The 27,763-nt window shown below is 39.8% G+C and overlaps 1 protein-coding gene and 1 long non-coding RNA gene across 3 annotated transcripts; both read left to right on the top strand.

The window, feature by feature from the left end:
- The first annotated feature begins 7,207 nt into the window (after positions 1–7,207).
- LOC143878641 (uncharacterized) lies at positions 7,208–11,531 on the top strand. The gene is made up of 2 exons (XR_013251058.1): positions 7,208–7,600; positions 10,952–11,531. It is a non-coding gene; the product is annotated as an uncharacterized LOC143878641 (long non-coding RNA).
- Positions 11,532–21,824: 10,293 nt separating this feature from the next.
- On the top strand, positions 21,825–27,718 carry LOC143880369 (asparagine synthetase [glutamine-hydrolyzing]-like). Of its 2 annotated transcripts, none has more exons than XM_077383299.1 (14): positions 21,825–22,059; positions 23,559–23,697; positions 23,901–23,996; positions 24,261–24,402; positions 24,598–24,693; positions 24,779–24,873; positions 25,215–25,376; positions 25,468–25,548; positions 25,655–25,876; positions 26,342–26,476; positions 26,668–26,748; positions 26,923–27,009; positions 27,099–27,206; positions 27,293–27,718. In XM_077383299.1, exons 1-14 carry the CDS (start codon positions 21,980–21,982, stop codon positions 27,536–27,538), a joined length of 1,770 nt encoding a protein of 589 aa, XP_077239414.1. In that variant the 5' UTR covers positions 21,825–21,979; the 3' UTR covers positions 27,539–27,718. The 2 variants fall into 2 exon arrangements, with proteins under 2 accessions (XP_077239414.1, XP_077239415.1); XM_077383300.1 differs by lacking the exon at positions 21,825–22,059 and adding an exon at positions 23,360–23,467.
- The last annotated feature ends 45 nt before the right edge of the window (positions 27,719–27,763 follow it).

Genomic DNA, 27,763 nt, shown 5'->3' with positions numbered 1-27,763 from the left:
TATCCATGCATGTTAATGAGGAAATCAGTTACCGTGGCAATAAACGGAGTCGAGTTGATGAAAACTCTTCCAGTTTGTGGCATAAGCGTTTAGGCCACATTTCCATTAGTCGTATGGAAAGACTGGTGAAGGATTCTTCCTCCTCTTGACTTTTCTGATTTCGGGATTTGTAGGCAGTGTCTTAAGGGTAAACAAACCAAAACTAGTAAGAAGGGCGCCACTAGGAGTACCGGCCTGTTAGAAGTTATTCACACTGATATTTGTGGGCCATTTCCTACTCCTGCTCTAAGTGGCAAGAGATATTTCATTACCTTTATCGATGACTTTTCACGTTTTAGCTACATCTATCTCATCAAAGAAAAGTCGGAAGCACTGGATACCTTTAAGATCTATAAGGCTGAAATTGAGTTACAACTTGACCGGAAGATTAAGGTTGTGAGGTCCGATAGAGGTGGGGAGTACTATGGCAGATATTCCGATACGGGCCGCAGTCCAGGTGCGTTCGCACTTTACCTGCAGGAGAACGGTATTGTCGCTCAGTACACGATGCCAGGTACACCTGAGCAAAATGGTGTTGCTGAGAGACGAAACCGTACTCTTATGAATATGGTGAGGAGCATGATTTGCAATTCACCATTGCCTCCCCCCATTTAACATGATTTGACGGTAAAAAAACGTTAAAGTATGCCCATAATTCACGTTATAAGGGGGGCGCATTATCCTACATGGGGCGAAAAAATGTGCATATGTATTTCAAAATGCACTTTATTGTTGTTAATTACACTACATTCTTATAAGTAATTTAGATTAGTTTATTGTTTACCAGCATTATTTTACTTGTTTAAAAGTTTATATTAGTTATATATAAATGATTTAGTTAATTGAAAAAAGTTTATATTAGTTATATATAAATGATTTAGTTATTTGAAAAGAGAAATTATATGGTGGACGCCTTTTACATGTAAAGGGCGAGGAGAGAAAAAATCAACCAAGTTGATTTTTAATCAAGGTAAAAGTCAAAAAGAGGAGTTTGACCTGGATCAAAAATCAAGGGGGAGAGTTTTTTCTCTCTCTGCCCTTTACGTTGGACGGTCGGCCACCATATAAAAACTCATTTGAAAATATCCATAGAGACATTCTTTTTAAAATTATAATTATGTACACCGCTTAGTAGGGCCTATTAGGGCACTCTATGGACGGTCCGATTTGAAATGGATCGTGACCATGACATGGAAGTAAGATCTAAAGAACAATCCTAATCTGATTCGACCGATGAGGAATTTGAATGGATCTTCACTGGGACATAGCTGGATCCAATCTGAAGTGGATCCATTAACACCCCCTAATCGTCACCCCTTTCCCATAAGTAATAGCTGTAAGTAAGTTCCTTAGTACTGTATGGACAGATTGGATGTACGCTCCTAATTCATCTAATTAATGACCATCATAGAGTGCTAGCAGGATGTATGGGAGTTGGAGTCTCTAGGAGTTTCATTTCCTTTATGCCCCACATGTGTGCCAGACTGTCGTTTTAGTATGACCCACATTTTGAACATATGACTTGCCTGGGGCAGAGACCATGCCACTCCAACCCCCACGCACCACCACACACACACCCACGCACCCACCCACACACCACACCCCGGCCCAATGATATGCAAAATCCTTTTTATGGTTTATGGCCTTACATGCATGCTTAGCTAGTTCAGTGGCTTTACATGCATGCTTAGTTGCCATGGCCCCCCAATGACCAATTCATGCAACTGTAAATTAGTCCGTGCTCCTCCACGTTTGCTGCCATGTACACTTGTGCTACGTTCTCAAGGCCTTTGCCATGCCCTTCCACACATGGACTATACCTTTCCATGGCCTCATTGTCATGGTCTTTCTCCCACCTTGCTTGCCCCTTGGCCTATCTCCCTAGGCCCACTTGGGTATTGGTAAGGTTGCAGGGTAGCAACACAAGCCAATGTCCTTGAGTTGGGAGGGCTAGGAGTCATCCTATGGAAATGAATTTTGGGGCACAACCTATTCACGTTGTGGTCGATCACATGGACGGTTTGGATCATTCTCTTGTGTGGTCCTCAAACAAGTAATTCAATCAAAATGTTACCGCCCCTGACTTGCCGCGAGGCAACAACCCTGATACCATATGAAACCATCAGTTATTCCAAAAGCTTAGGCTATTAGTGTAGGTGTTATTTAATTATCTATACTTCAACAAACAATACCATCTCCTCTTTTAATCTACAAATTATTTTCCATTCAATTAATGTTTGGATCAATATTTTCTCCCATGCTAGCTACATAGAGCCGCCCATGTGGCATGGATGTAACAATGCAGTAGCCAATGTTGAAACGGAAGAACCTTGGCCCCACTATCAAAAGGGACTTTTAAACTATATTTGATCGAAATTTGACTGTCAATAAGTTTGAGGATTGTGCAATTTCGCAAAAAAACCCATTTCACAGTCACTTTTGTAATAGAGAACAACTTCCTCAGACCGGTTAAAAGAATATGACAAAATTTACTAGGTGCCTCTCACAGGGGTTGGATCGGGTTGAGGCCAACCCTAACTCAACCCGAGATAGCATTACCTCGACCCTAACCCAACACGAGCCGCGGGTTGAGGATGGTCAACCCTAATCCAACCCACCTCTAAAATCAGAGGACGGAGGTCGGGTTCGGGTCAAGTAGGATCGGATTGGGTTGCCAAGGCCTCAACTCTAACCCAACCCGAAATTAAATCGGGTTGGCTTTTCCCAACTCCAACCAAACCAAACCCAATCCAAGAAAATGCCAACCTAACCCGAGCCAAAATCAGGTTGAACCGGTCGGGTTCGGATTGAGCCCGACTCAAGTTGCACCCCTAGTCTCTCATGAAAACGTAAGCTGCTGAAAGACTTTTTGCGAAACTGCCTACATAATCCCATAATTTTGCGAGGCTTGATGAAGTAAACGACTTCTCGCTGCCTTTGGTTGACGCCCGCCATATGAAAGTCTCCCCGCATCTCATTCTCACACGAGGGACCAACAAAACCTTGCTCGCGTTTGAGTCTAGCATTCCTTGCCTAATTTATATCCTTTTCTATCACGTGCCTTTAACGAGTATAATTTACTAATTTAATTTATAAATTAGTAAATCATTGTTCTTGTTCGGAAGGCATTTTCTTGGATCAGCTTCATTATAAAAGGTATTATCGTAATTTAACCAATATACCGGTGTATTTCCGTAAGTCCTGGATATAAACCCTATAGGGCCTAGGCTCCTGACACCATATAAAAACTCATAAAAAGAAGTCAGGCTTTTAAATGAGAGAAATTTCCTTTTGCTTTTTTGTCCTTATATATTGTTCGATGCACTGGTTTGAGACGCTAAGCAGACACTTATTTGATCTCCACCGTGAAAAATGCCTCAGTGGGGCCCAACCTCATTGATTACAATGTGTTGATCCAATTACTGTGTACTGGATCCCACCCATCATCAAACTGAACCGTTCACTTTATAGGCCTTGCTATAAATCTTCTATAGCCCAAAAAAGTAACATAACATGAGTTTTTAAATGAAGAAAGGCCTTAGAGTCCATTATTTTCAAAAAGTACCGTACAGCCACACTATAGGATGATCCAAACCGTCCATAGGATGAGAAACAACCTAAATAGGTTGTGCCCAAAAAATCATTTCCATAGGTTGATCCTAACCATCCGATCTATGATCAACCCTCTAATGCGCGATTTCTCTATAGATCAGATGGTTAGGATCAACCTATGGAAATGATTTTTGTCCCATCCCATGTTTGGTTGCCTTTTAGCACTAGAATTTTTTTAATCACACTCTTGTAATGATTGCTTCTGTGGTGACATGGACTCCTTGTCCCCTTTTTTTCTTTCCTAGGGAATGATGTCCTCTCTCTTTCTCTCTCTTCCTTCTTTCTCATCCCTTCCCATATTTGGTAATGACACCCCTATATTTGGGCAGGAATTTTAGGAATTGTGAGGGAAAAAAAAACTTCACAAATCCCGTTGACTTCACTGTTTGGATTAAAAACTACCTAGAATAATAATTTTACTGGCAACCAAACAGAGCTCATGAGGAGAGGCAAGGGAAGGGAGAGAGACTCAAGAGGGTCCAAGGAGACCTTAGCAAGAGGCTAAAAATATGAGAAATAAAGACCTATTTTTTAAAAGGGTAGAAAACCCTTTCCTTTCTATCTCTTTCAACCACTTTCCAGCAAACCAACCAGGCCTTCTCCTCCTATCAATTCTCACTCAGCCTTACTCCACGTGCCTCTCTCATACAATTGGCCCAATAAATACTGCATGAAATATTTTTTCACCATTTCCAAACATGTCTTAATTTATTTTTATAGTGCACTACTAGCATGCTGGAAAAAAGAATAGCCCACATGGCCACATAGATGGATGATCTAAGCCATTCATTTTTGGGCTTATCGTAGATAGGCTGTGCCTCAAAGATAGGAGCCATAGGATGACCCTCCATTTGTAACCCGTTAAGATGCAATAAAAGGTAATTTTACACATGTTTTTAGAAATGCACGTAATTACCTTTTTATAGCACCTTAAGGCTCTGTTCACTTGCGTTCCCGGGAAAGCAAATCCCTAGAAAACAGCCTCTTTTTTCCTTGACAAGACAGAATTCTGGTGTTCATTTGCTTTCTTGAGAAAGTAACAAGCCTAGGTGGAAAATGTCAAATAATGACATGGAAATTACCAAAAATGATGTGGAAATGTCTTTTTTCTCACAAGTGTGGGAAACCAAATCTCACTATTTTGGTCGGATTTGCTTTCTCGGGAAAACTAGTGAAAAAAGTTGGGCAAGCAGTTTCTCGGGAAACCTTTTCCTGCACAGTTCCTGCGCACGTGAACAGGCGCGGGAAGCCTTTTCCTACATAGTTTCCATGGATTTCTTTTCCTAATGCCACGTCAAATTCCCGGGAAACCTTTTATTTTCCTTTCCCGGGAAAACAAGTGAACAGAGCCTAAGGGCACTGGTTAGCAAAACCCTTTGGCTCTGTTCACTTGCGTTCCCTAGAAAGCAAATCTCTGGAAAACAGCCTCTTTTTTTCTTGACAAGACCTTCACAAGGCATAATTCTGGTGTTCACTTGTTTTCCAGGGAAAATAGAATTACACATGTGGAATTTCTGCAATAAGTCAAAAAAATGACATGGAAAAGCCCATTTTCCCTCCTTTTAGGTATTTCATTTCTGACAAAAAACACACGGATTTCGTTTCCCTGGAAAACTAGTGCAAAAAGAAGGGCAAGTAGTTTCCCTGGAAACCTTTTCCTGTGCAAATGAACAGTCCAGAAACAGTCTAGGGAAACCTTTTCCTCAACAGATTCCCTGGATTTCTTTTCCTAATGCGACGTCAGATTCCCGGGAAACATTCTCTTTTCCTTTCCCATGAAAGAAGTGAACAGAGCCTTTTCGAAAGCACGATAATGAAAAACTCCTCAAATCGAATGATTCATAATAATTCAACAGCACGGCTCGAAAAAATAAGGGCGCTGATACCCCCCCCCCTTTTGACGGCTAGCTAACGTTAAACGTTAGGATATGTCACTTTCCCACCATTTGACCGGTCTCTCTCTCTCTCTCTCTCTCTCTCTCTCTCCACACACACAACAGGAACAGTTCGTGGGCCCAACAGAAACCGTTGTGTGGAATGGTGTGCCCATCTTTAAACAACGTAGGCCCCGCCCATACCACCGTAGGATAATCTAAACCATCCATTTGATGGGCCATAAACGTAAATAGGTTGCGTCCCAAAATATCATTTCCATAGGCTGATCCTAGCCCTCCGATCTAAATAGAAACTACATCTTATGCAACCTCTGTAGATTGTAGGGTTGTGATCATCCCATGGGAATGATTTTTGGGGCACAACCTATTTACATTGTGGCCCATCAAATGAATGGTTTGGATCATTCTATGGAGTTGGTCGTAAAGTAACATTAAGGCCCGTCCACAACATAGGGCGATCCAAGCCGTCCATGGTTTGGATAATCCTAGGGAGTTGGTCGTACAGTAACATTAAGGCCCAATCATAGGCCTCACTGATTTTTTTTCAAATTGAAGCGTACCGTCCACAACATAGGATGATCCAAGCCGTCCATGGTTTGGATCCTCCTATGGTGTGGTTCGTACAGTAACATTAAGGCCCAATTTAGGCCCCACCCATATTTTTGAAAATGAAGTGTACCGTCCAGACCATAGGATGATCCGAGCCGTCCATTTGATGGGCCATAAGGTAAATGGGTTGTGCCCCCAAAAGGGTTGGCCCATCAAATGAATGGTTTGGATCATCCTGTGGTCGTAAAGTAACATTAAGGCCCGTCCACAAGATAGGACGATCCAAGCCGTCCATGGTTTGGATAATCCTATGGAGTTGGTCGTACAGTAACATTAAGGCCCAATCATATGCCCCACTGATTTTTTTTGAAATTGAAGCGTACCGTCCACAACATAGGATGATCCAAGCCGTCCATGGTTTGGATCATCCTATGGTGTGATTCGTACCAATTTAGGCCCCACCCATATTTTTGAAAATGAAGTGTACCGTCCAGACCATAGGATGATCCGAGCCGGCCATTTGATGGGCCACAATGTAAATAGGTTGTGCCCAAAAAATCATTTCCGTAGGATGATCACAACCCTACAATCTATAGAGGTTGCATAAGATGTAGTTTCTATTTAGTTCGGAGGGCTAGGATCCGCCTATGGAAAAATATTTTGGGACGCAACCTATTTACGTTTATGGCCCATCAAATGGACGGTTTGGATTACCCTATGGTGTGGTATGGGCGGGGCCTATGTTGTTCAAAGTTGGGCCCAGCATTCCACCAATGGTTTCTGTTGGGCCCACCAACTGTTCCTGTTGTGTGTGTGTGGAGAGGAAGGGAGAGAGAGAGAGACCGGTCAAATGGTGGGAATACGTTAAAAGAGGCTGCCCGTCTGTAGCTGCCCCACAGGACCCAATGCCTTTTTGGTCTGTAGCTGCATGCAGAATATAAAACTCAATAAAAGAGGCTGCCCGTCTTTTTGGGCATGTTTGCCACGCGGACATGGAAGCACCAATAAATCTCTACCAGATCAACGGTCTTGATTGCAAATAAATCTAAGGTCTTGGGACTCGTAAATTGATAAATAGGAGGATTGACTCCGATGTGGAGTGTCCGCCTAGTCGTAGTCGGACACAAAATAAAACAGAAAAGAGAAAAAAATGGAACATGTGAAAGAAGAGAGATACAGAGAGCTCTTCAAATAGACCTTTTCTAGGGTTTTAATTTATTCACCTATTCGTTTTTATTATATTTAGTTTTCAGTACTTGGAAGGTCTTCTCTCCCTTTTCTCTGCATAAAAAATCTCCACCTTTTTTTTCATGCCCTAGCTTTTCTTTTCTTTTCTTTTCTTTTCATTATCTTTCCATCTTTCTTTTCTTTCTCGAATTGGAAGACCTAAAGAGAAATATGTCTTCGGCTACGGTTCGAGTCGAGAAGGCGACGAGCGATCTTCTGATCGGGCCCGATTGGACGATGAATATCGACATCTGTGATTCAATCAATACGGATCACTGGTAAATATATATGCCTTTTATTCCTTGGGGATTCTCGTCATAGGTTCAAATTTACGCGATTTTTGTTCCTGTTCTCTCTAGGTTTTTTTTTTTTAATTTTTTAAACGTAGTAGAAATTGGATGCGTAATGATTTGATTGCTTAAACTCTATCCTGAAACGAATCCGTGTGATTATTGGATATTCATGCTTCTTTTTTAAATTTTCTTTGTTTGAATTTGATATTGGATTATGAAGTTTATGGATTTTTTATTGAATGGCATGAAGTTTATTGATATTATGGGGTTGGAATTTAATTCCTCTTTTTTTTTAGCAAATAGAACCTTATTTTGTAAATTTTATATTATGTTTGTTGGAAATAGACAGTATCATAGAAGCACGAAGCCAGTGCGGGGGCGGGTGCGGGTGCGGATGTGGGAGCGGGGAAGCGTGGGGTCTAGAAGAGTACGGTTGGGAGCGTCATGGGAGTGTTTATGTAATATTTTCTATATACGTCTTTGAGTAATTTCTAACCATCTTCATATATATATATGAGAACGGTTCCTATACACATGTGTAGATAAGTTATCTACACACTAGCTTAAAATACAGTGGGGGCCACATTATTTGGGTGATCCAAACCATTCATTTTTAAGGCCCTCTCATAGATAGGGTGTCCACAAAAAATCAGATCCATAGGATCATCCTAACCATTCGAACTGTGGAGGCAAAAAATGAACTAATTTGTGAAGGTTTAAAGACATCCATTTTACCTCCACAAATCGTAGGGTTGGGATGATCCTATGGATCTGATTTTTTGTAGACACCCTATCTATGTGAGGGCCTTTAAAATGGATGGCTTCGATCACCCAAACAATGCGGGCCCCCACTGTATATTAAGCTAGTGTGTAGAGAACTCTCTACACATATGTGTAGGAACCGTTTTTCTCTCTCTCTCTCTCTCTCTCTCTCTCTCTATATATATATATATATATATATATATATATATATATATCTTTCAAAATTTAAGTACATTGAAAAGTAGTAAGTTTCTAACCATCTTCATTTTCGCACCCTCTTCCCTCATGCCTTCTGAATATGCCTTTGTGCTTGCTCCAATGAAGTACTTAAAAGAGCTAGAGGAATTTGATGCGAGGTAGTTGGTGATGGTAGGACTGGCGGAGTAATAGGGGCCGGTTAGGAGTGACATGGGAGCGGTTTCCGTCTCTTCGGGGTCGCGCTCCCTAGAAGCTCCTTCCTAAGGAGCACTGAATCGTGGTTCCGGGGAGGGAGCGACACCCATGAGGGAAGATTCCTGCTTCTAAGGATAGTATAGTACTGGCGTAAACGATAGTTGGCTTTACAGGTGTCTAAATAAATTTTTCGAATAGATAACGGTGATCTTGGTTTTCTAAGTGTTGTTTCCTTGTTTAGATACTCTACAAAATTCTTGATGAATTCTACATTTCTTCGTAGAAGGCAAGACTCAATAGATATTCCTTGTGAAAACTGGTCCCTAGGGTCTTTAGATGCCCTTGTGAAAGTCTGCTTCCTTGTGAAAAACTTTTGATGAAAGTCCTAGCCAATATTCCAATTTACCAACTGTCGGTCTTCATATGCCATGTGAGTGTCATCAGTCGGATTGAGCAAATTCAGAGGAACTTCCTTTTGAGGGGCGCGGTCGGATGACAAGAAAAAAATCCATCTAGTAAGTTGGGAGAAAGTGACAAAGCCGATTAAAGATGGGGCTTGGAATCAGAAAGATGAAAGTAGTTAATGAAGCTCTCTTAGGGAAGTGGTTGTGGAGATTTGCTGAAGGAATGCAGAACCTTTGGGTGAAAGTCATAGAAGGAAAATATGGGGCATCTTCGGGCCATTGGATATCAGATGACAAGTTTGGGTTCAGAGGAAAAACTATTTGTAGGGATGTGTTGGCTCTTCCGGGTCTTTCAGTGTGAAATCATTCCACTTCAGAATTGTTTATAACTCCGATTCCTCCCGCCTCGCCAGAGTATGGAGCATCCCAACTCCTCCCAGGGTGTGCGCATTTGGACGGTCGGCTCTGCTTGATGTAATTCTCACTGTGGATCATTGACGGAATCGCCAGATGGTAATTGTAGATCACTGCGCTCTATGTTTGGAGGCGGGTGAGACCGTCCCTCATATATTTATCCACTGTAAGCTTGCCAGGTTTGTGTAGAGTCGGATCATTTCGAGGTTTGGGATTTCTTGGGTGTTCCATGCTCATTGCCAGATTTGTTGGAGTCTTGGTCTATGACCCCATGGAGAAAAAAGGAAAAATACTATGTAAAGTGTCATTGCTTGCTATTATTTGGGTGCTCTGGAAGGAGAGAAACGCCCGAGTGTTTAGATGTGAGGTGAAAAGTCCTTATTTCCTTGTTACCAAGGTTATAGCTTTGACTATATTCTGCGTTAGGATCCTCCCTGAGTTTTGATTTGTGTCAGCATATGATTTATGGCAGGAATGGCATGAGATATGCTATAGCGAGGAGCATCGTCGGACTATCACTCCATGTTGGGCCCTCCCTAACCTGGGAAGCTCAAACTAAACATTGATGGTTCAAGCGTGGGGAATCTAGGCCTTGCAGGAATAGGGGGGTTGTTAAGGGATGAGAGAGGAGTGACTTCTTAGTCGTTTCGGCCCCCATTAGCATTTGTAATTCTAATGAGGTGGAAGTTAGAGCTGTCTTACAAGGGATAAGGCATCTAGAGGCACGATTATTGGATAGAGTGATTGTGGAAGGGGATTCCTTAAATGTGATGAGGTGGTTGAAGGGGAGTCTTCTTCCTCCGTGTCGTTTTGTGCCATGGCTGACCAGATCAAAGAATGAGTGGAGGGCTCATCTATTTCTGACACTCATGTTAGAAGGTTGGCTAATTCGGAGGCAGATCGGCTATCTAGACAGGGAGTTCATCACGACTCCATTCATTTCTTTGACTTTCTCTCCCTTTGATTTCTGTGATATGTTTCTGTATTTTTTTTTACTTTTCGTTGTGGCTCTTTTGCTTGTTCTCTTCGGTCAAGCTGTTGTTGCCTCTAGATTCTCCTTTCTTTCTTAATGAAATTCTTTATCATTTAAAAAAAAAAACTGCTTCCTTTCTTCTGTCCTTTTAAATATAAGAAAGTTAAAATTTTCGTTTGTCGTGCTGATGCTAGAATAGTTACATGTAAGATTAGGCTATATTTTTTATTCGCATGTGCTTTTGTTGTGGCAGCTTATTGATTAAATTGTGCACACAGTTCCAATTCCATTTTGATTTCTTGTTAATTGGATTTGACTATAATTATTTTTGTTTTCCACTCAAAAGATTTTAGGGTTTTTTGTTGAACTCTATTGGTTGATTTGGATCAGGTTGGCAAAAGATGTAGTGAAAGCTGTAAAGAAATGTTTACAGAATAAAAATCCAAAGGTTCAACTGCTTGCTTTGACGGTATGTACGGAGACTTTCTCAATTTTCTTCCCAGTTGACATATACAGGCATACCTTTTTTTTTTCTTGAAATGAATATACATGCATACCCTCCTTAATACATTAGTAAATAACTAAACATATGCATGTTTCTGTAGACATCCCATTTTGACCGAACCCTTTCATGTTTTGTTTTAAATAATTGTCCTAATAAACAAGTGTTCTAAGGTCCCAAATTGTGCCCTAGGTTAGCTTAGGGTCCCACCAAAGTCCCTGTAAAATTTCGTCGCGATCCGAGCCCGTTTGCCTAGCAAACGACCTAAGACAGTATCGTGGGGCAAGTTCAGAAGGGTGGTGATTTAGCCAGAGCAGAGTTGTGCTGGAATCTGAAAAAGTAGTTCAAATTAGCCTTTGCGGGTTGTCCATGAGGATATGTGGGTGCGCAGATTAGTGTACAACTTAATTGAGGGTTGCATTATCCAGAAGCTAGGCATTTCTGTAAATAAGAAAGATTCTTTTCTTCTTTTTCAAGTAATCATTAGACCCTAATCTAGCTTAAGGTTTTTAATGGTTAGGATTTGTTATGAGAGCATCTTAGACCCTAATCCTAGGTGGTTACAAACCCTTAGATCCTCACCATTGAATGAAAAGGTGATTTTAACGGTTGAGATCATTTTTTAAAAGAAGATATTTTTGCAAATTTTTTCCCCCTGTTTTCTGCTTGGGCCGCCTCTTATAGAATAGTAGTTGTCCTAAATTTGCCAAGGGGGGTGTCCGGGAAGGTTTGGGGGTAGCAAATATATCATTTCTGTTTTTCTTCTTGGGCCCCCCTGCTGGTTGAAGGGTATGAAAAATACATTTGAGGGGCTGTCTCGGAGGAAAATGGGGGTTCGAATATATCTTTTCCCTTGTATTTAAAAGCAAAACCCATGTTCGTAACAAAAAAAAAAAATTTTTGGCAGAGAAGAACCTTGGCCGTTTTTTTGTGTTTTTCCTTCTTCCCATCTTCTCCGGCAACTCCCTCTTCTCCGGCGAACCCCATACTCCACCACCTCCTTCTTCTTCTTCCTCATTTGCTTTTTCCATCCCCAAAACCCATTTTGCCCAACCCCCTTCTTACCACCATCAACCGACCAAACCCACACCCACCACCATCTTCTCCGGTGAAAAATCCCCAAATCCGACCGGATCTACCATCTTCAACCCCACCCAGATTTAACCCCATTCTCCTCCCCATAGCAGCAACCTCATTTTCACATCAAAACCCTTCTTCTCCACCAACCCATCTCGCCGGAATCCGGTACCCCCCATTAAATCCGATCAAAACCCATCTCATTTCTTCAACCTCTCCCAACTCTGGCCAGCCACCTCCACCATTAACCCATTCCTTAAACCATCTGCAACCTACCTCCACCTTGAAACCCATTTTCTGAAAAAACAGAGAGGGAGGGAGAGAAAAACAGAGAGGGAGAGGAGAGGAGCCACCACCATTATCTTTTTCTTCTTCTTCTTCGGTGGAGACTATTTTTCAATGTTCGCCATTTGTTTGGTTCCCACGATAGATTGGCCGTGCCCAAAAAATATTCTCAGTTGGATGGTAGCAACACTCTTTTTTTTTTTTAAGTACAAAAATCTCCTAAATTTCAAGATTGAAATTGTTTAATGCTAGAGATTTTTTTGGTCTACAAACTTTACAAAAGCCAATTGCTTCTCAATATCTCTTGTTATCGTCGGCGATTTTTAGTAGTTGTTATTGTTGGAGATTTTCAAAATAAAAATATCGAAAATGATATTGTGACCGAGAATAAGACCGATGAGAGCCCAACAATGAGATTGCATGTGCTATGTAGGCCAAAAATAATCTACTTTTTGTTGATTTTCCTAAAGTAGGGTCTGGATTACATCACTTGTGATATTATGGGGAGCATGGTTTTAAATTTCGACCGAAATCCAAAATTTGGGGTGCCGAGAACAAAACCGAAATCCAAAATTTAGTGGCATTTGCTATTGTCCATCGCAAAAGGTGTTTGGCAGGAACATCTGTTGCTTGAGAGAGCAGCCACATAGGGTCACTTTCCAATAGATTTTGTCTATATTCATGAGGTGGCTGCTCTCTCATGCAACAGATGTTCCGCGAAATGCCTTTTGGTATGGACCCTAGCAAACCCAAAGTTAAATCAGTGGATAGTGGTTAATAAGTATTCCTCCACCTTTTCCACTTGCTTTTATAGTTCCCATCTTTTTGCAAGTAGTGGGACCCACCATTTTGCGCCTATGAGTAGGCCCACCATCTTCACCCAAATTCATGGGTAGGATGGCCGGATGGGTCTCACCATTTTCCTTCACCCTCTTTGCTCCTCAACCTCTCCCCTCCACTACAAAGTACCCCCTTCCCTCTCTGTCTCCCTCTACATGAGCTGCTGGATCTATTCAGTTTGTATTCAAAACTCAATTCCAAATCCAAATAAAAAATGGGAGGTATCCAAACGGGCCCAAAAGGTTATTATTTGAGGAGCTTTTTGTCTTATCAAATATAAGGATATTTTCCTCATTTTATAATTAAAAAAGGGATTTGTTAGGTACCATCTCAGAAATCATTTCACGGACCGGCTGTTGCATGTGAGAGCAGCCACATAGGCTCAGATTTTGTCTTATTCAATTAATTCATCTAAGGCAGCTGCTCTATCATGCAACAGCACGTCTGCGGCAATGGTCCCTAGCAAATCCCATTAAATTTTTTTAGCATGGCTAGTTTGGTTACAAATTGATGGCAAGGTTAGAGTTGCAAAATTCACTCAAATGTGATGGCTCCATTTGTAGACTAGAAGACTGTTTTTGCAAATAAGGCAAAGTAGGAGACTTCTTTTGCAGAAACCCCTTTTCAGAATAAACCATAAAGTAACTCCAACCAAAGTCCAATCAAAACAAGGCTTTCAAGAAAGCCATGACTGAGACAGCATTCGGGCATTAGAAAGAGATGTCTCTGGCGTTCACATATTTTCAATGGTCATGGCGTACAAGTTTTGGCAACGGAGAAAGGAGCCATAGTATAAGTCATTCTCAGAGATGAGTCCTCTAAGCAAATGGTCCAGATCGATCAATGTGGGGCCCATGTATAATGACTACTATCTTTCTCTTTCTGGTTGATCAGATGAGCGAAGAATCTTTTCAAACGAACCTCTTGCCTGGGCATATGTTTTGATCGATTGGAACCGTTGATCGGATGGGCCATCACAAGATGACACACCCATGTAGCGATCCCATTGATAGATGCATGTGCAAATAATCAATGGCTTGGAATCATATTAAAAGTAGAACTTTTTCATCACTAGTGATCGAAGGGTAAAATTCATTCGAAGAGGGTGGGGTAGATGAAATGGGATAAACTTGCAATTGTGATTTCCGGTGGGCCCGTGTCGTTCAAAATTGTGAAAGAGTCAGGGTCAAAATGACTTTCCGGGAAATTGCCTAGAAAATCCCACATGAGGAATATTCCAAAAGATTCTCAATATATCACCTCCCATATCGGTGTTACCCGTATTTCAACTTGATAAATGAACAAAACTTGGCTCAGGTCCGGGTCTGAGGAACTTCCTCAGACCCCGTGCTAATAGGGGTGGACATGGTTCGGTTCGGTTTTGGGCTAAACCCAGAACCGAACCATATATAATCGGTTCCCTGAAATTGGAATCAGAGCCGAACCATATATGTGTGGAACCGAACCAAACTAGAACCATATATAATCCGTTCGGTTCGGTTCGGTTATGGGTTTACCCAACCTTCACCATTGGTCATGTTTATATATGAATTACAAGCACTAACAGTAACAGTAATAGGCACAAATTTGGGCAATGCAAAACTTATTTGAAGTATGAAGAAGTACAAACAGGTGGGATAATCATGCACAAATTTCTGCAATGCATGAAGCCATGAACTACAAATTTGGGAAATAAACAAGCCCTGATATCCAAAGAAAACATGCCCTAATATCCAAAGCAAAAATCCCATTAAACCAATTCGGTTCTCGATTCGGTTTTCGATTCCGGGATCCCAAAGCCAGAACCGAACCGAATTTGCACCGGTTCCTGGATTTCTAAACCGGAACCGAACCATATAGAAATGGAACCAAACCTAAGCGAACCAGATGTGCCGGTTCGGTTCGGTTCCTCGGTTCGAACCGGAACCATGTCCACCCCTACTTGCTAATAGGAAGAGTGTGAGGGTGTGGAAATATCAATTACATGCTTACTTTTTATTTTCAGAAGCTCCAGACCCCTTGCTAATAGTCTATTCGCAAGGGGTGTGGAAATATAAGTTACTTTGAGTAGATCCACTACTTGACCAACCTACATCTATTAATTTGCATTTTGTATCATCTAGACGTTAAATGTCAAGTATGTCGGTGGTTCAAATATTAAATAAGGAGAACGTACAACTGTACAAAACGAAAAAAAAAAATGTGCTGTCAACATATTTACTGATACCTATTTCTGTGTGATGTTTGGTTGCACAAATGGTTTGCATATAATAATTTGAGGATCATCGTTCTACCCTGTTTTTTTTATATTGACACTCCTTTTGTCATTATCTAATGCAAATTCTCAGCAAGCTATCATCATCCAATAAGGGAAGTTAAAAACTAGCGGGCATGTGACAACTAGGGCTGCAACTCGGGTCGGGCGGGTCGGGTTTTGGAGAACCCAACCCTACCCGAGAAATATCTCGGGTCGGGTCGGGTTTTTTTTCGGAAAACCCACGATTCCCAAACCCGGCCCTACCCATGATAAATCTCGGGTCGGTTCGGGTCGGGTCGGGTTTTTTCACGTTGACGCAAATTTTTAAGGAAAATTCTTATTTGGCAAGGCAACTCAACTCATAGAAGCAGAAATTACACTCACATTACACTTGAATCAAACAATGATGTAATTACACTCTCATCACACTTGAATCAAACAATGCTGTAATCAAACAATGTTGTAATTACAATCAAACAGTGCTGAATCAAACACTTGAATCAACTCAACTCATAGAAGCAGAAATTACACTCACATACAGTAACAGTGGGTGCGTGGGTTTTCACTTTTAACTTTGGGATAATTACATTTACACCTCCTCTAGTTTCTGACACATCCACTTCCACCCCTATAGTTTAAAACGTGACAAATACACTCCTGTAGTTTCAATTTGTTTAAGGTTTGCCCCCTCCGCTGAAGGTTCGTCCATAGATTGAAGGGTTAGGATGATCCGATGGAGCTGATTTTGGGCACACCATATCTATGTCAGGACCCATCAAATGAACGCTTTGGATCATCCAAATAATGTGGGCCCCTACCCGAATCCAAACACTACCAAAAAATCATCCAAATAATGTGGGCCCACATTGTTTGGATGATCCAAAGCGTTCATTTGATGGGTCCTGACATAGTTAGGGTGTGCCCAAAAAATCAGCTCCATCAGATCATCCTAACCCTTCAATCTATGGACGAACCTTCAGCTAAGGGGGCCTACCTTAAACAAATTGAAACTACAAGGGTGTATTTGTCACGTTTTAAACTATAGGGGTGGAAGTGGATGTGTCAGAAACTAGAGGGGGTGTAAATGTAATTATCCCTTTAACTTTTAACTAACAATAGAAAAAAATATACATACTATAACTTATGTAACTCGGGTCGGGCCCCTTCAAACCCGGCTCGACCCGAGATTCATGCGGGCTTTTGAATGCTGAACCCGGCTCGACCCGAAACCCATGAAACCTGAACCCGACCCAGGCTATTTTCGGGTCGGGTCGATGCGGGTCGGGTTTTACCCGGCTCGAGTTGCAGCCCTAGTGACAACTATCTTTGGAATATCTATTTCCACTATTACAAACATTATTAGCCTTCAATGTCCTTCACGTTCTTACACAGTGGACATCTCTTTAATTGCTCGGAAGAAATCTTTCTTCCGTGGATAATCTTTACTTTTTTTCATTTCTAACCTTTTCCTATCTTTGTGCGTCATTTTTCTTCATGAGAAGGGTTTGGAGAGAATTTATTGTCATTTGTCTTCAATGCAATCATTATCCATCCTAAGAACATGACATGACATCTCTTAATTTCTTCGAGAGAAGGGAAATGATATCCCCCCCTCGTGTGACGCTTTACATTCGTAATAATTCTTGAATTCTTTCTTCCACTCGTAATCTTTACAATTTTTTTGGGAGATGATAAATACGCCCCCTCTCCAGAGAAATACGCCCTCTTTTCCAGAGTTTAAAAGGACATTTGCTAACTATGGTTTGACATTGAGGCTGCTTGTTCATTACTCGTGTTCTTACTAGAAAAGAAGAGAAAATGAAAAAGGGAGGGCAGTGTTATTTTGTGGATTATTGAGCTTGCACCATGCATTGTTGGATAAAAAATTGGTAATTTATTTGATCGTATTAACATATGATGTGACGTGCCTTGAGTTATAGTCGCTGTTGTTTAAGGGTGTGTTTGGCTAATTTTTTTTACAAACGTTTCTCCTATTTTTCTTGATTTTTAAAATTATAAATAAGGAAAAACATGTTCGTTCAGAAATTGATTTTGTTGTTTTTCCATCTCTGGAAGCACCAAAAAAAGAAACAAAAAGTCATTTTCATAATGGAACATAATTCACGAGGTGGAATAGTTATTTCAATTATTACAAAATTATTAGCTGGTGGAATTTATTTGAAAGAAGGGAAATAAAATCTCTCCCCTTCGGTTAATTCCTCAGACCCCGTGCTAATAGGGGTGGACATGGTTTGGTTCGGTTCGGTTTTGGGCTAAACCCAGAACCGAACCATATATAATCGGTTCCCTGAAATTGGAGCCAGAGCCGAACCATATATGTGTGGAACCGAACCAAACTAGAACCATATAATCGGTTCGGTTCGGTTCGGTTCTGGGTTTACCCAACCTTCACCAATGGCCATGTTTATATATGAATTACAAGCACTAACAGAAATAGTACTAGGCACAAATTTGGGCAATGCAAAACTTATTTGAAGTATGAAGAAGTACAAACAGGTGGGATAATCATGCACAAATTTCGGCAATGCATGAAGCCATGAACTATAAATTTGGGAAATAAACAAGCCCTAATATCCAAAGAAAACATGCCCTAATATCCATAACAAAAATCACATTAAACCAATTCGGTTCTCGGTTCCGGGATCCCAAACCCAGAACCAAACCGAATTTGCACCGGTTCCTGGATTTCTGAACCGGAACCGAACCATATAGAAATGGAACCGAACCTAACCGAACCAAATGTGCCGGTTCGGTTCGGTTCCTCGGTTCGAACCGGAACCATGTCCACCCCTACTTGCTAATAGGAAGAGTGTGAGGGTGTGGAAATATCAATTACATGCTCACTTTTTATTTTCAGAAGCCCCAGACCCCTTGCTAATAGTCTAATAGCAAGGGGTGTGGAAATATCAATTACTTCTGAAAATTAAACCATGAGTAGATCCACTACTTGACCAACGTACATCTATATATTAATTTGCATTTTGTATCATCTAGACGTTAAATGTCAAGTATTTCGGTGGTTCAAATATTAAATAGGGAGAACAACTGTACAAAACGAAAAAAAAAAATGTACTGTCAACATATTTACTGGTACCTATTTCTGTGTGATGTTTGGTTGCACAAATGGTTTGCATATAATAATTTGAGGATCATCGTTGTACCCTGTTTTTTTATATTGACACTCTTTTCTCGTTAGCAAGCTATCATCATCCAATAAGAGAAGTTCAAAACTAGCGGGCATGTGACAACTATCTTTGGAATATCTATTTCCACTGTTACAAACATTATTAGCCTTCAATGTCCAGAGAAGAGGGCGAGCCTTGGCGCAACGGCAAGGTTGCTCCATTTTGACCTGGTAGTCACGGGTTCGAGACAAAAAAACAGCCTCTCTGCAAAGCAGGGGTAAGACTGTGTACATGTTGCCCTCCCCAGACCCCGCAATGATGGGAGCCTCATGCACAGGGCCGCCCTTTTCTCTCTTCTAGAGAAGGGGTATATAAGGGATTGAGCCTCTAGCTTAGTTGGTTTGACACCATTAGGCATCATGTTCAATCCCCTCATACTTAAGAGGAAAAGAAGAAAAAGCAAAAAAGAGGGTATTTTTATTTTGTACATTGAGCTGCACCCTGAATCGTTGGATCAAATTAAAATTAAAAAAAACCAATATATTATCTCATAAAAAATTTGGGCCGAAATTTAGGTAATTTCGGCAGAAATTTAGGTAATTTCGGCCGAAATTTCAGGAGAATATTATATAATGAATAAAATCCATTTTTTGGTGAAATTCCTTAAATTTCGGATTTCAGTTGAAATTTAAAACCATGGATGTGATGTGGGCTGAGATATATTCGCTGCTTGGCTATTTTTTCATATACGTTTCTTGATGATTTATATGGTGCCCGGCTGTAAAGTCAAGTGTGGGCGGAACCACCTTTGATATTTGATCCAACAGCAGACCACTTTTTAAGGATTTGCTGTTGGATCAAATATCAAGGGTGGTACTTTTATCGTACAACCTACACTTGACTTCATGGTTGGGCACCGTATAATTTCTCGCATTTCTCCTATTTTTCTTGATTTTAAAATTATAAATAAGGAAAAACATGGTAGTTCAAAAATTGATTTTTGTTGATTTGTTATATCTGTAAGCACCAAAAAAGAAACAAAAAGAGTCGTTTTCACAATAGAACAAAAATCACGTGTAATCCAACCATGAAATAATGAGGCGGATCGTTTAGTAGCACTGGGGACTTAATCACAACGTATGATCCAACCATCTCATCAATTAAGTCTATGGAGATTTGCGGACTTTATTGATGAGATTCGTGATCATGTGGATGGCCAGCCTGTTCGTTTCGAGCACGTCCGCCATTCCGCTAATAGTGAGGCGGATCGTTAACAAGGGATGGGGTTAACCGAACGTCGTTGGAGATTTTATATTTTCTTTCCCCTTGATTTGCTCTTTTCTTTTCCAGGTATTATGTCTTTTTTGTTGTACTCATTTCTTGACTGGCTTGGTCTAGGGGTTTGGATTTTCTTTTAATATATCTATCACCATTTCAAAAAAAAAAAAAAAACCCTGATTACTCCTCTCTCTCTCTCTCACACACACATACCTAGGAAAAATAAATAAAAAAACCCTACACAAATAAAAACAAATGTACCATATTTTATAAATAATGGCCAAAATACAATCTTATACCAAAATACTACGTCCTCATTAGAAATGACCAAAACATTAAAATAACCAAAACACCCCTATTTCATAAAAATAGTCAAAAGTTTCTTATCTCTTAGAAAATGACCAAAATGCCTTTTCTCATAGAAAATTGACTAAAATGCCCCTACCTGATGGAAAGTGTCCAAAATACCCTTAGAGAGTTTGTTTATCCCTGTAAATTTGACATAGTACGGAAAAAATCAATTAAAAAGGATAATTATCCTTTCCAACAATGGAATATGAATTTCCAACAATGGACTATGACCAAAATGATGTGCCATAATATGGTGTGAACTAGGGCTGCAACAGGGTCGGGTTGGGTCAGGTTTTTCAAAACCCTAGCCCAACCCTAGATCCCATTATCTCGGCCTTGACCCGCCCTGACCCTGAGTCAGGGCCAGAAAACCTCAACCCATTAACCGCCCTACAGGGTATTGTGCTGGCCCTGGCCGGCTCTGATTGGCCCTGATTGGGCAGGGTGGGGCCGGGCCGGCCCTAATTGACCCTAGTGCAAATACCTGTTAAGAGTGCCAAAAAAAAAGCAACCACTTATCATATGGAACAAAATGATCAATAAACAGAGGAAGAGAACAAAATAAGACTATGAATTCAACAGCATGATGGGCAACAGAGACAATTAATAATAATAATCTAAAGAAACATCAATCCAAGATAATAGAAAACATTAGCAAAAGAAACATGCACAGATGGTTCAATTTTATAATAGAAAACTCATGGTCGGGCCGGGTGAGGGTACCCGAGGCATTAACCCAAAACCCGCCCGTCCTGAGTCAGGGTCTAAAAAAATGAATCCTGACCCGCCCTCGGGGTTAGAAAATCCAACCCTGACAGGGCCAAACTTGGACCCCTAGTGTCAACAAGGTTTTTTTGCTTAACAATCAGGATCAAATTAATGGATAATATTGATTATTGGCCATGGAGCCTGTGGGCCCCAAGCCCCCAATTATGGAGAATTTTCTAACCATTTGAGTTGAGAAATGGTATGTAAAATTTATAAAGAATGTCACTTTTACTATTAGCTCTAGTTTTCCTTTGGCTTAGTCGTCAGATATGACCACACTGATATTTTTCAATAGAAACCCATCCACGATGAGTAAACAAACATGGACGGTTCAGATTGAAGAACTCACCATGCACCGTAAATTTGGGTGGCAGAGATTTTTCCCAGTCTAAAGAATTGACTCACAGAACGAATATCCTGACCGTGCCTTATCACCGACACGTGTACGGTTGAAAAACGAGCACTCCTCTTTCTTCATTGGCTAAGATGGTCGTTGCTGAGTCAGCTACTGGTACAGAAATGGATAAACGTCGCCACAATATTAGGAAAATGAGAAGAACGTGTAGACACGTGGCACAATAAGGTTAGCTGTGGGTCCCATTTCTTGGAAATAGCTCGTTCGGTGTCGATTCCTCGCACCCGTCTCTGCACGAGATGCAACGGGGCCGCTTCTAATCTCTCTCTTTCTCTCGACAATTCTCTTATCGCTCTACAATTTTCTCTCTCTACAATTCTCTCTATAAATAGTGGACTTGTGGTAGAGCCTCTGATATGTGTCTAGTGTTTCACCAACCCAAGTGTTTTTGCTCTTTTTACTACAAAAATCTTGATATTTTTTCTACCATTTCCTTCATTATCACCTTATACTCGTTCTTTTGTTATTCTGTGTTTTTTTAGAGAGATTTAGAGTAGTCATGTGTGGAATACTAGCAGTTCTAGGTTGCTCGGACGATTCTCGGTCGAAACGCGTCCGAGTTCTCGAGCTTTCTCGCAGGCAATCTCTCTCTTCTTCTACTTGTTTTTTTAATGGATTATCCTCTCTAGAAGCTGGAGAAATGCTTGTTTTTCTTCTTTAGTAATGAATGTTCTTTTGTAAAATCTTGAGCTTTCACTTTTGTTTGATTGTGTTTTCCACGTCTTTTCACCCTACTTCTGTTCCCTGGGGTGGGTCAGGGTTGAACCTGTGACTTCATTTCCTATGTTGGGTGTTCTTCTTTTGTGTTGATTAGTTGGAATTTTTTTAGGGAAATGATATGAGCATGACCACCTTTTGCTATATGCGCGGTTCTAGCTTGTCTTTTCTTTTTTAACGGGCGTGTGAGAGTTTTTTTGGGAACTGTAATAAGCTTTTAATAGCTCTTTAAATACTAAGAGACAATTGGCTAGGTTAGTGCAAATATCAAAACATGGTCGTGTTGAGATCATTTCCCCATTTGTATAATGACACTATTTCTCCTTAGGGAATTGTTATCAGCACAACATGTTTTAATAATGGCAGAAAGCCAGCTTGGCTTTTCTATTTTAATTGGCTTGTGATAGCTTTTTGGGAACTGCTATTACCTTTGATGCAAAAAGACAAGATGAGTTAGTGAGAATATCAAAACATTTTTACGCTGATATCATTTCCCTTTCTTCTACACTTCTCTAATTTGTTGAAGATTGTTACAATTCCAGAAATGCAAAGTGTTGAGTAATTGGATATATTGTTATATGATTCATGCCAAAAAATTTATCTGTTAGGCCTTCCTATAATGCTATGGATTCAGCCTCTACAAATATTAACTTCACGATAGTTTGATGAGTAAGATTTTGGGGCATGGCTTGTATATATTGAAATGATATGTCCACCCCCTTTTCCAGCATTTTCACACCCACTTGTTTATTCCCACAAAAAATGGCTGTCTTTTCTTCCCTTTTGTTTGTGCTTTCCAAATATTTTCTTGAAAATAATCTTATTTCAAGAAAAGATAAACCAGAAATGGGGTGAAAATCCTGACTAAAGGGGTTGGAAATATCATTTTCTACATATAATTTGCTATTTCTAGTCTAGATGGCGCCTTTCATTTTCTTCACCATGCCCTTCTATGCTTGTCATGTTACATATCCCTGCACTGTCCCATCGCGAAAGACCTACCTAGGATGGTTATCTCCGAAAAAAATAAGCCTGACTTTCTGATGATGTGATACAAAATTCTTCTATAATCAACAGCCACATGCCTAACTATATTATTTATTTAATTTTTATCTACTTTTTCTTTCTTTCTGTTTTAATAATAATTTGTTGATGAAAAAACTGACGGTGGGAAATAGAATACACTTTATTTCGAAAATCTCTAACAAATTATTTGGCAAGTGAATTGGGTTTATGCTAAAGAAACTGTAATCTATGATGTGGGGATGGAGTAAATAATATAATAACATGAGACTATGAATTTGATCTTATGTTTTTGTATGGAAATCACATGAGTTGATGTAGATGGTTTGTTGTGGCAGATTGAAGCACAGAGGGCCAGATTGGAGTGGGATCTACCAACATGGGGGCTTCTTTTTAGCCCATCAACGGCTAGCGATCATCGATCCTGCTTCCGGAGATCAACCGCTCTTTAATGAGGACAAAGTCATCGTTGTGACGGTATTTGGAAATTAATTCTTTTTGCTTGTTAATGTTGACAATTGGGACATGTTATTGTTTCCTCATGGAAAAAATGCTTCAATTTGTTCTTTTTTGTTTTTGCTTTTTAGAGTTCTTCTCTCAATATAATCACAATTTTCTTCTTCTTTTTTGTATTTTCGATTGCTCGATAATTGACTAAAGGACGATGATGTTTGAAATAGGTGAATGGAGAGATTTACAACCATGAAGAGCTTAGGAAATGCTTATCTAATCATGAATTCCGAACCGGTAGCGACTGCGATGTTATTGCCCATCTGGTGAGTGTTTCTGATTCCAAAGTTGGTGAATTTTTAGGACTTTAATTATCTTGACTTATCCCCACCTCACTACTTCAAAGTTTGATTTTTTTGAATTCAAATGTACAAGCCCAGTTGATGAATGATTAGATGAATTAATTCAATGTTTCAAACACAACAGTAGACTTTTTTGTTTTCATTTGGGCTTTGGGAATTTTCACTTTCTTCTTTGATTTCTAGGTCTTTTATTGTAAGTAACTTGTAATTATGTTCTTACTCTAATAGTATGAAGAACATGGAGAAGATTTTGTGGACATGTTGGATGGAATGTTCTCATTCGTGCTGTTGGACACACGTGACAACAGTTTCATCATCGCCCGAGATGCGATAGGGATCACATCCCTCTACATTGGCTGGGGACTTGATGGTAATTAAGCATCTTTGTGTTATTTCATTGCTCTGTCTCTGATCTATGTGGAGTGTTTTCTGTTTCCGAATCAAAATTCCAATTTTGACAAAGTTGTTTCTCTCCTAACCTGCTATGAGTTGTGACTTGTGACTGTTAACAAAAGAGCTAGGAACATAATTTTGTTTCTTCTTTCTATTCTTCATTTCTTTACAGGTTCTGTTTGGATTTCATCTGAAATGAAGGGACTGAATGATGATTGCGAACATTTTGAGAGCTTTCCTCCTGGTCACATATATTCCAGTAAAGAAGGTGACAGAGTTATCCCTGAGGAGCTTTTTGAGCTTTTTGATTATTGAGCTCTGTTTTTTTAACAGTTTCTTTGAAATGAACGCAGGTGGCTTTCGGAGATGGTATAACCACCCTTGGTATTCAGAGGCCATTCCTTCAACTCCATACGATCCAATGGTTTTGAGAAAGGCTTTTGAAGATGTGAGCAACTCGAATTGCAATATGTTTTGAAAGATTTTCCACTGAGAAACCTCGAAATCAAATTCCAATATTGCATAAAAAAAAGTAGTTAGCTTCACATATATAGAGATTCCTAGAGTGCCATAGTAAAAACATTGCGTATATTAATCTTGTTATGATAATAGAAGCCTAATTATAGAAGCCTGCATAATGGAAATTCATGGTGTCCTTCGTACATATATATCTTATATGTTTCCTTTCTTTTTTCTTCCATCTATGTGCGATGGTGTTTGCTTAGTGCATTCGTCTGTTTTCATGACTCATGTCACTAAAGAAATCAATTTTTCTTGTACATTTCACAGGCTGTGATTAAGAGGCTGATGACTGATGTACCCTTTGGTGTGTTGCTCTCTGGGGGGCTTGATTCATCATTAGTTGCCGCTGTTACAGCACGTCATTTGGCTGGGACCAGGGCTGCCGAGCAATGGGGAGCACAACTTCATTCCTTTTGTGTTGGACTTGAGGTTAGTATAACATGCCTATTATACCTTTCCCCTAAGTAGAATTTCAACTAGGGATTTACTACAAATCCAATTTTCTCTGTTTATTACTCAGGGTTCACCCGATTTGAAGGCCGGGAAGGAGGTTGCAGATTATCTTGGGACCGTTCACCATGAATTTCACTTTACTGTTCAGGTACCTGAACTAGATTTGTCTTCAAGTTGTATATAATGGATTTCATGTACATTTATTTTTCCTTGTAGTTAAGAAATAAGGTTTTTTGGTTTTGGTAAAATGGCAGGATGGTATTGATGCCATTGAAGATGTTATCTACCATATCGAAACATATGATGTAACCACAATCAGGGCAAGCACACCCATGTTTCTTATGTCTCGCAAGATCAAGGCCTTAGGAGTAAAGATGGTTCTCTCTGGTGAAGGTTCTGATGAAATATTTGGAGGGTACTTGTATTTTCACAAGGCTCCTAACAAGGAAGAGTTCCATCATGAGACGTGTCGCAAGGTGCGTATCTGGTTCAACTCTTTGCTTTCACGTTACTATGTTACATTAGTAATAGATTTTTGTTATAAATGGCTCAACTTAGAATCCCCGTTTCCATCCTGAGCTTGGGCTTGTGTTTACAATTCTATATCTTAGCTAATAGTAGTGTAAATATTGGTTAGCAGTCTCACAGTCAAATTAAGTCCCAAATTTTGCAAAGTAATCTCTGACTTTGGCCTCCTTGTTGATTTTTTATTGAGATTACTCTTATTTTGGCCTCCTCGTTGATTTTTTATTGAAACCTTTACATTTTTATCCAATTGTTTGTTCCAGCATTCTCTAGAAATTTGTTGTGGAATTCCTTACACGAGAAAGGTCCTTTGATGCAGTCTTTGATGTTACATGGATTTTGCAATTAAGTCAGAGATTGCAATCATATAATTTTATAATTGTGGTTAATAGATTGTTAATATTGTTGTCTCATAGATAAAGGCCCTTCACCAATATGACTGCTTGAGAGCTAACAAAGCAACTTTTGCATGGGGTTTGGAAGCTCGCGTACCATTTTTGGATAAACAATTCATAAATGTTGCAATGGATATTGATCCTGAATGGAAGATGGTACGTATGGAACATGCATTATTATATAACTATCAAATTTCCTATAAAACTAGCAAAAAGTTCTGTTCCTTTTTATATCTATAGTCATTACACCTAAAAGCTTCTTAAATACAAATTTACTATTTTTATATATGTAATCATACCTTCTAAAAGCTTCTTAAATGCATATTTGTGTCTGTGATTTGTGTCAGATAAAACCAGATCTTGGACGGATTGAGAAGTGGGTGTTGAGAAAGGCTTTCGATGATGAAGAAAATCCTTATCTGCCAAAGGTCAAAATCATGTTGCACATATACATGTAAATGCTAATTATGTATGATAATCTGTAGAAAAAAGGTCTATTCCACAAGCATTGACACTTAAGAGGCGATCCCTGCATTATTTATTGATGCATGTGTGACTTTATGAACATAACTAACAAGGATACCTTTTTTTCTGTACTGCAGCATATTCTCTATAGGCAGAAAGAGCAGTTTAGTGATGGTGTAGGCTACAGTTGGATTGATGGACTCAAAGCCCATGCAGCTCAACATGTAAACTCTCTCACTCTCTCTCTCTCTCTCTCTCTCTCTCTCTTAATACTCTGTTCACTCTTCTTTTAACTCTCTTTTATCTTTTCCAGGTGACAGATAAAATGATGCTCAATGCAAAACACATCTTCCCACATAATACACCTATCACCAAGGAAGCATACTACTACAGAATGATCTTTGAAAGGTTCTTCCCACAGGTAATTAGCTGAAACTAGGTTTGATTATATAGAAATATGTTATGGTGGAAATATAAAAAATTGAATTCACTTTTCTTTCAATACAGAACTCGGCGAGCTTAACAGTCCCAGGGGGTGCAAGTGTTGCTTGCAGCACAGCCAAGGCTCTTGAATGGGATGCAGAGTGGTCCAACAACCCTGACCCTTCAGGTAGAGCTGCCTTGGGAGTCCATGTCTCCGCATATGATCCGATATCTTCGTCAATTCCACTTGGGAAGGTCTCTTCTAATATTGTTAACAAGAAGCCAAGGATGGTTGAACTAAATCCCCCATCCCTCACAATTACAACCTAGTATCTTCTATAAAATTATGTTTTATGTTGTTAATAAAACTTGTCATGTACGAAGAAAGTATAGTTGTTTGTAGACCAGTATGTACTCTTTATGTATATTTGAAATTAATTATCTAATGCATGAATGGTTTCCTATTTTCATATTGCTTACAAATATGAATAAAATAGTTGATTCCATGTATCGAGAACTCCAGGCAAACACCAATGTATGCAGTCGGTGTAGTGT

The sequence above is a fragment of the Tasmannia lanceolata genome, unplaced genomic scaffold (assembly GCF_043159265.1).
Source record: "Tasmannia lanceolata isolate RefF3 unplaced genomic scaffold, GAP_Taslan_0.1 ptg000006l, whole genome shotgun sequence".
NCBI lineage: Eukaryota > Viridiplantae > Streptophyta > Magnoliopsida > Canellales > Winteraceae > Tasmannia > Tasmannia lanceolata.
Note: the sequence above shows the minus strand (reverse complement) of the source record. Positions and strands in the feature narration are given on the sequence as shown.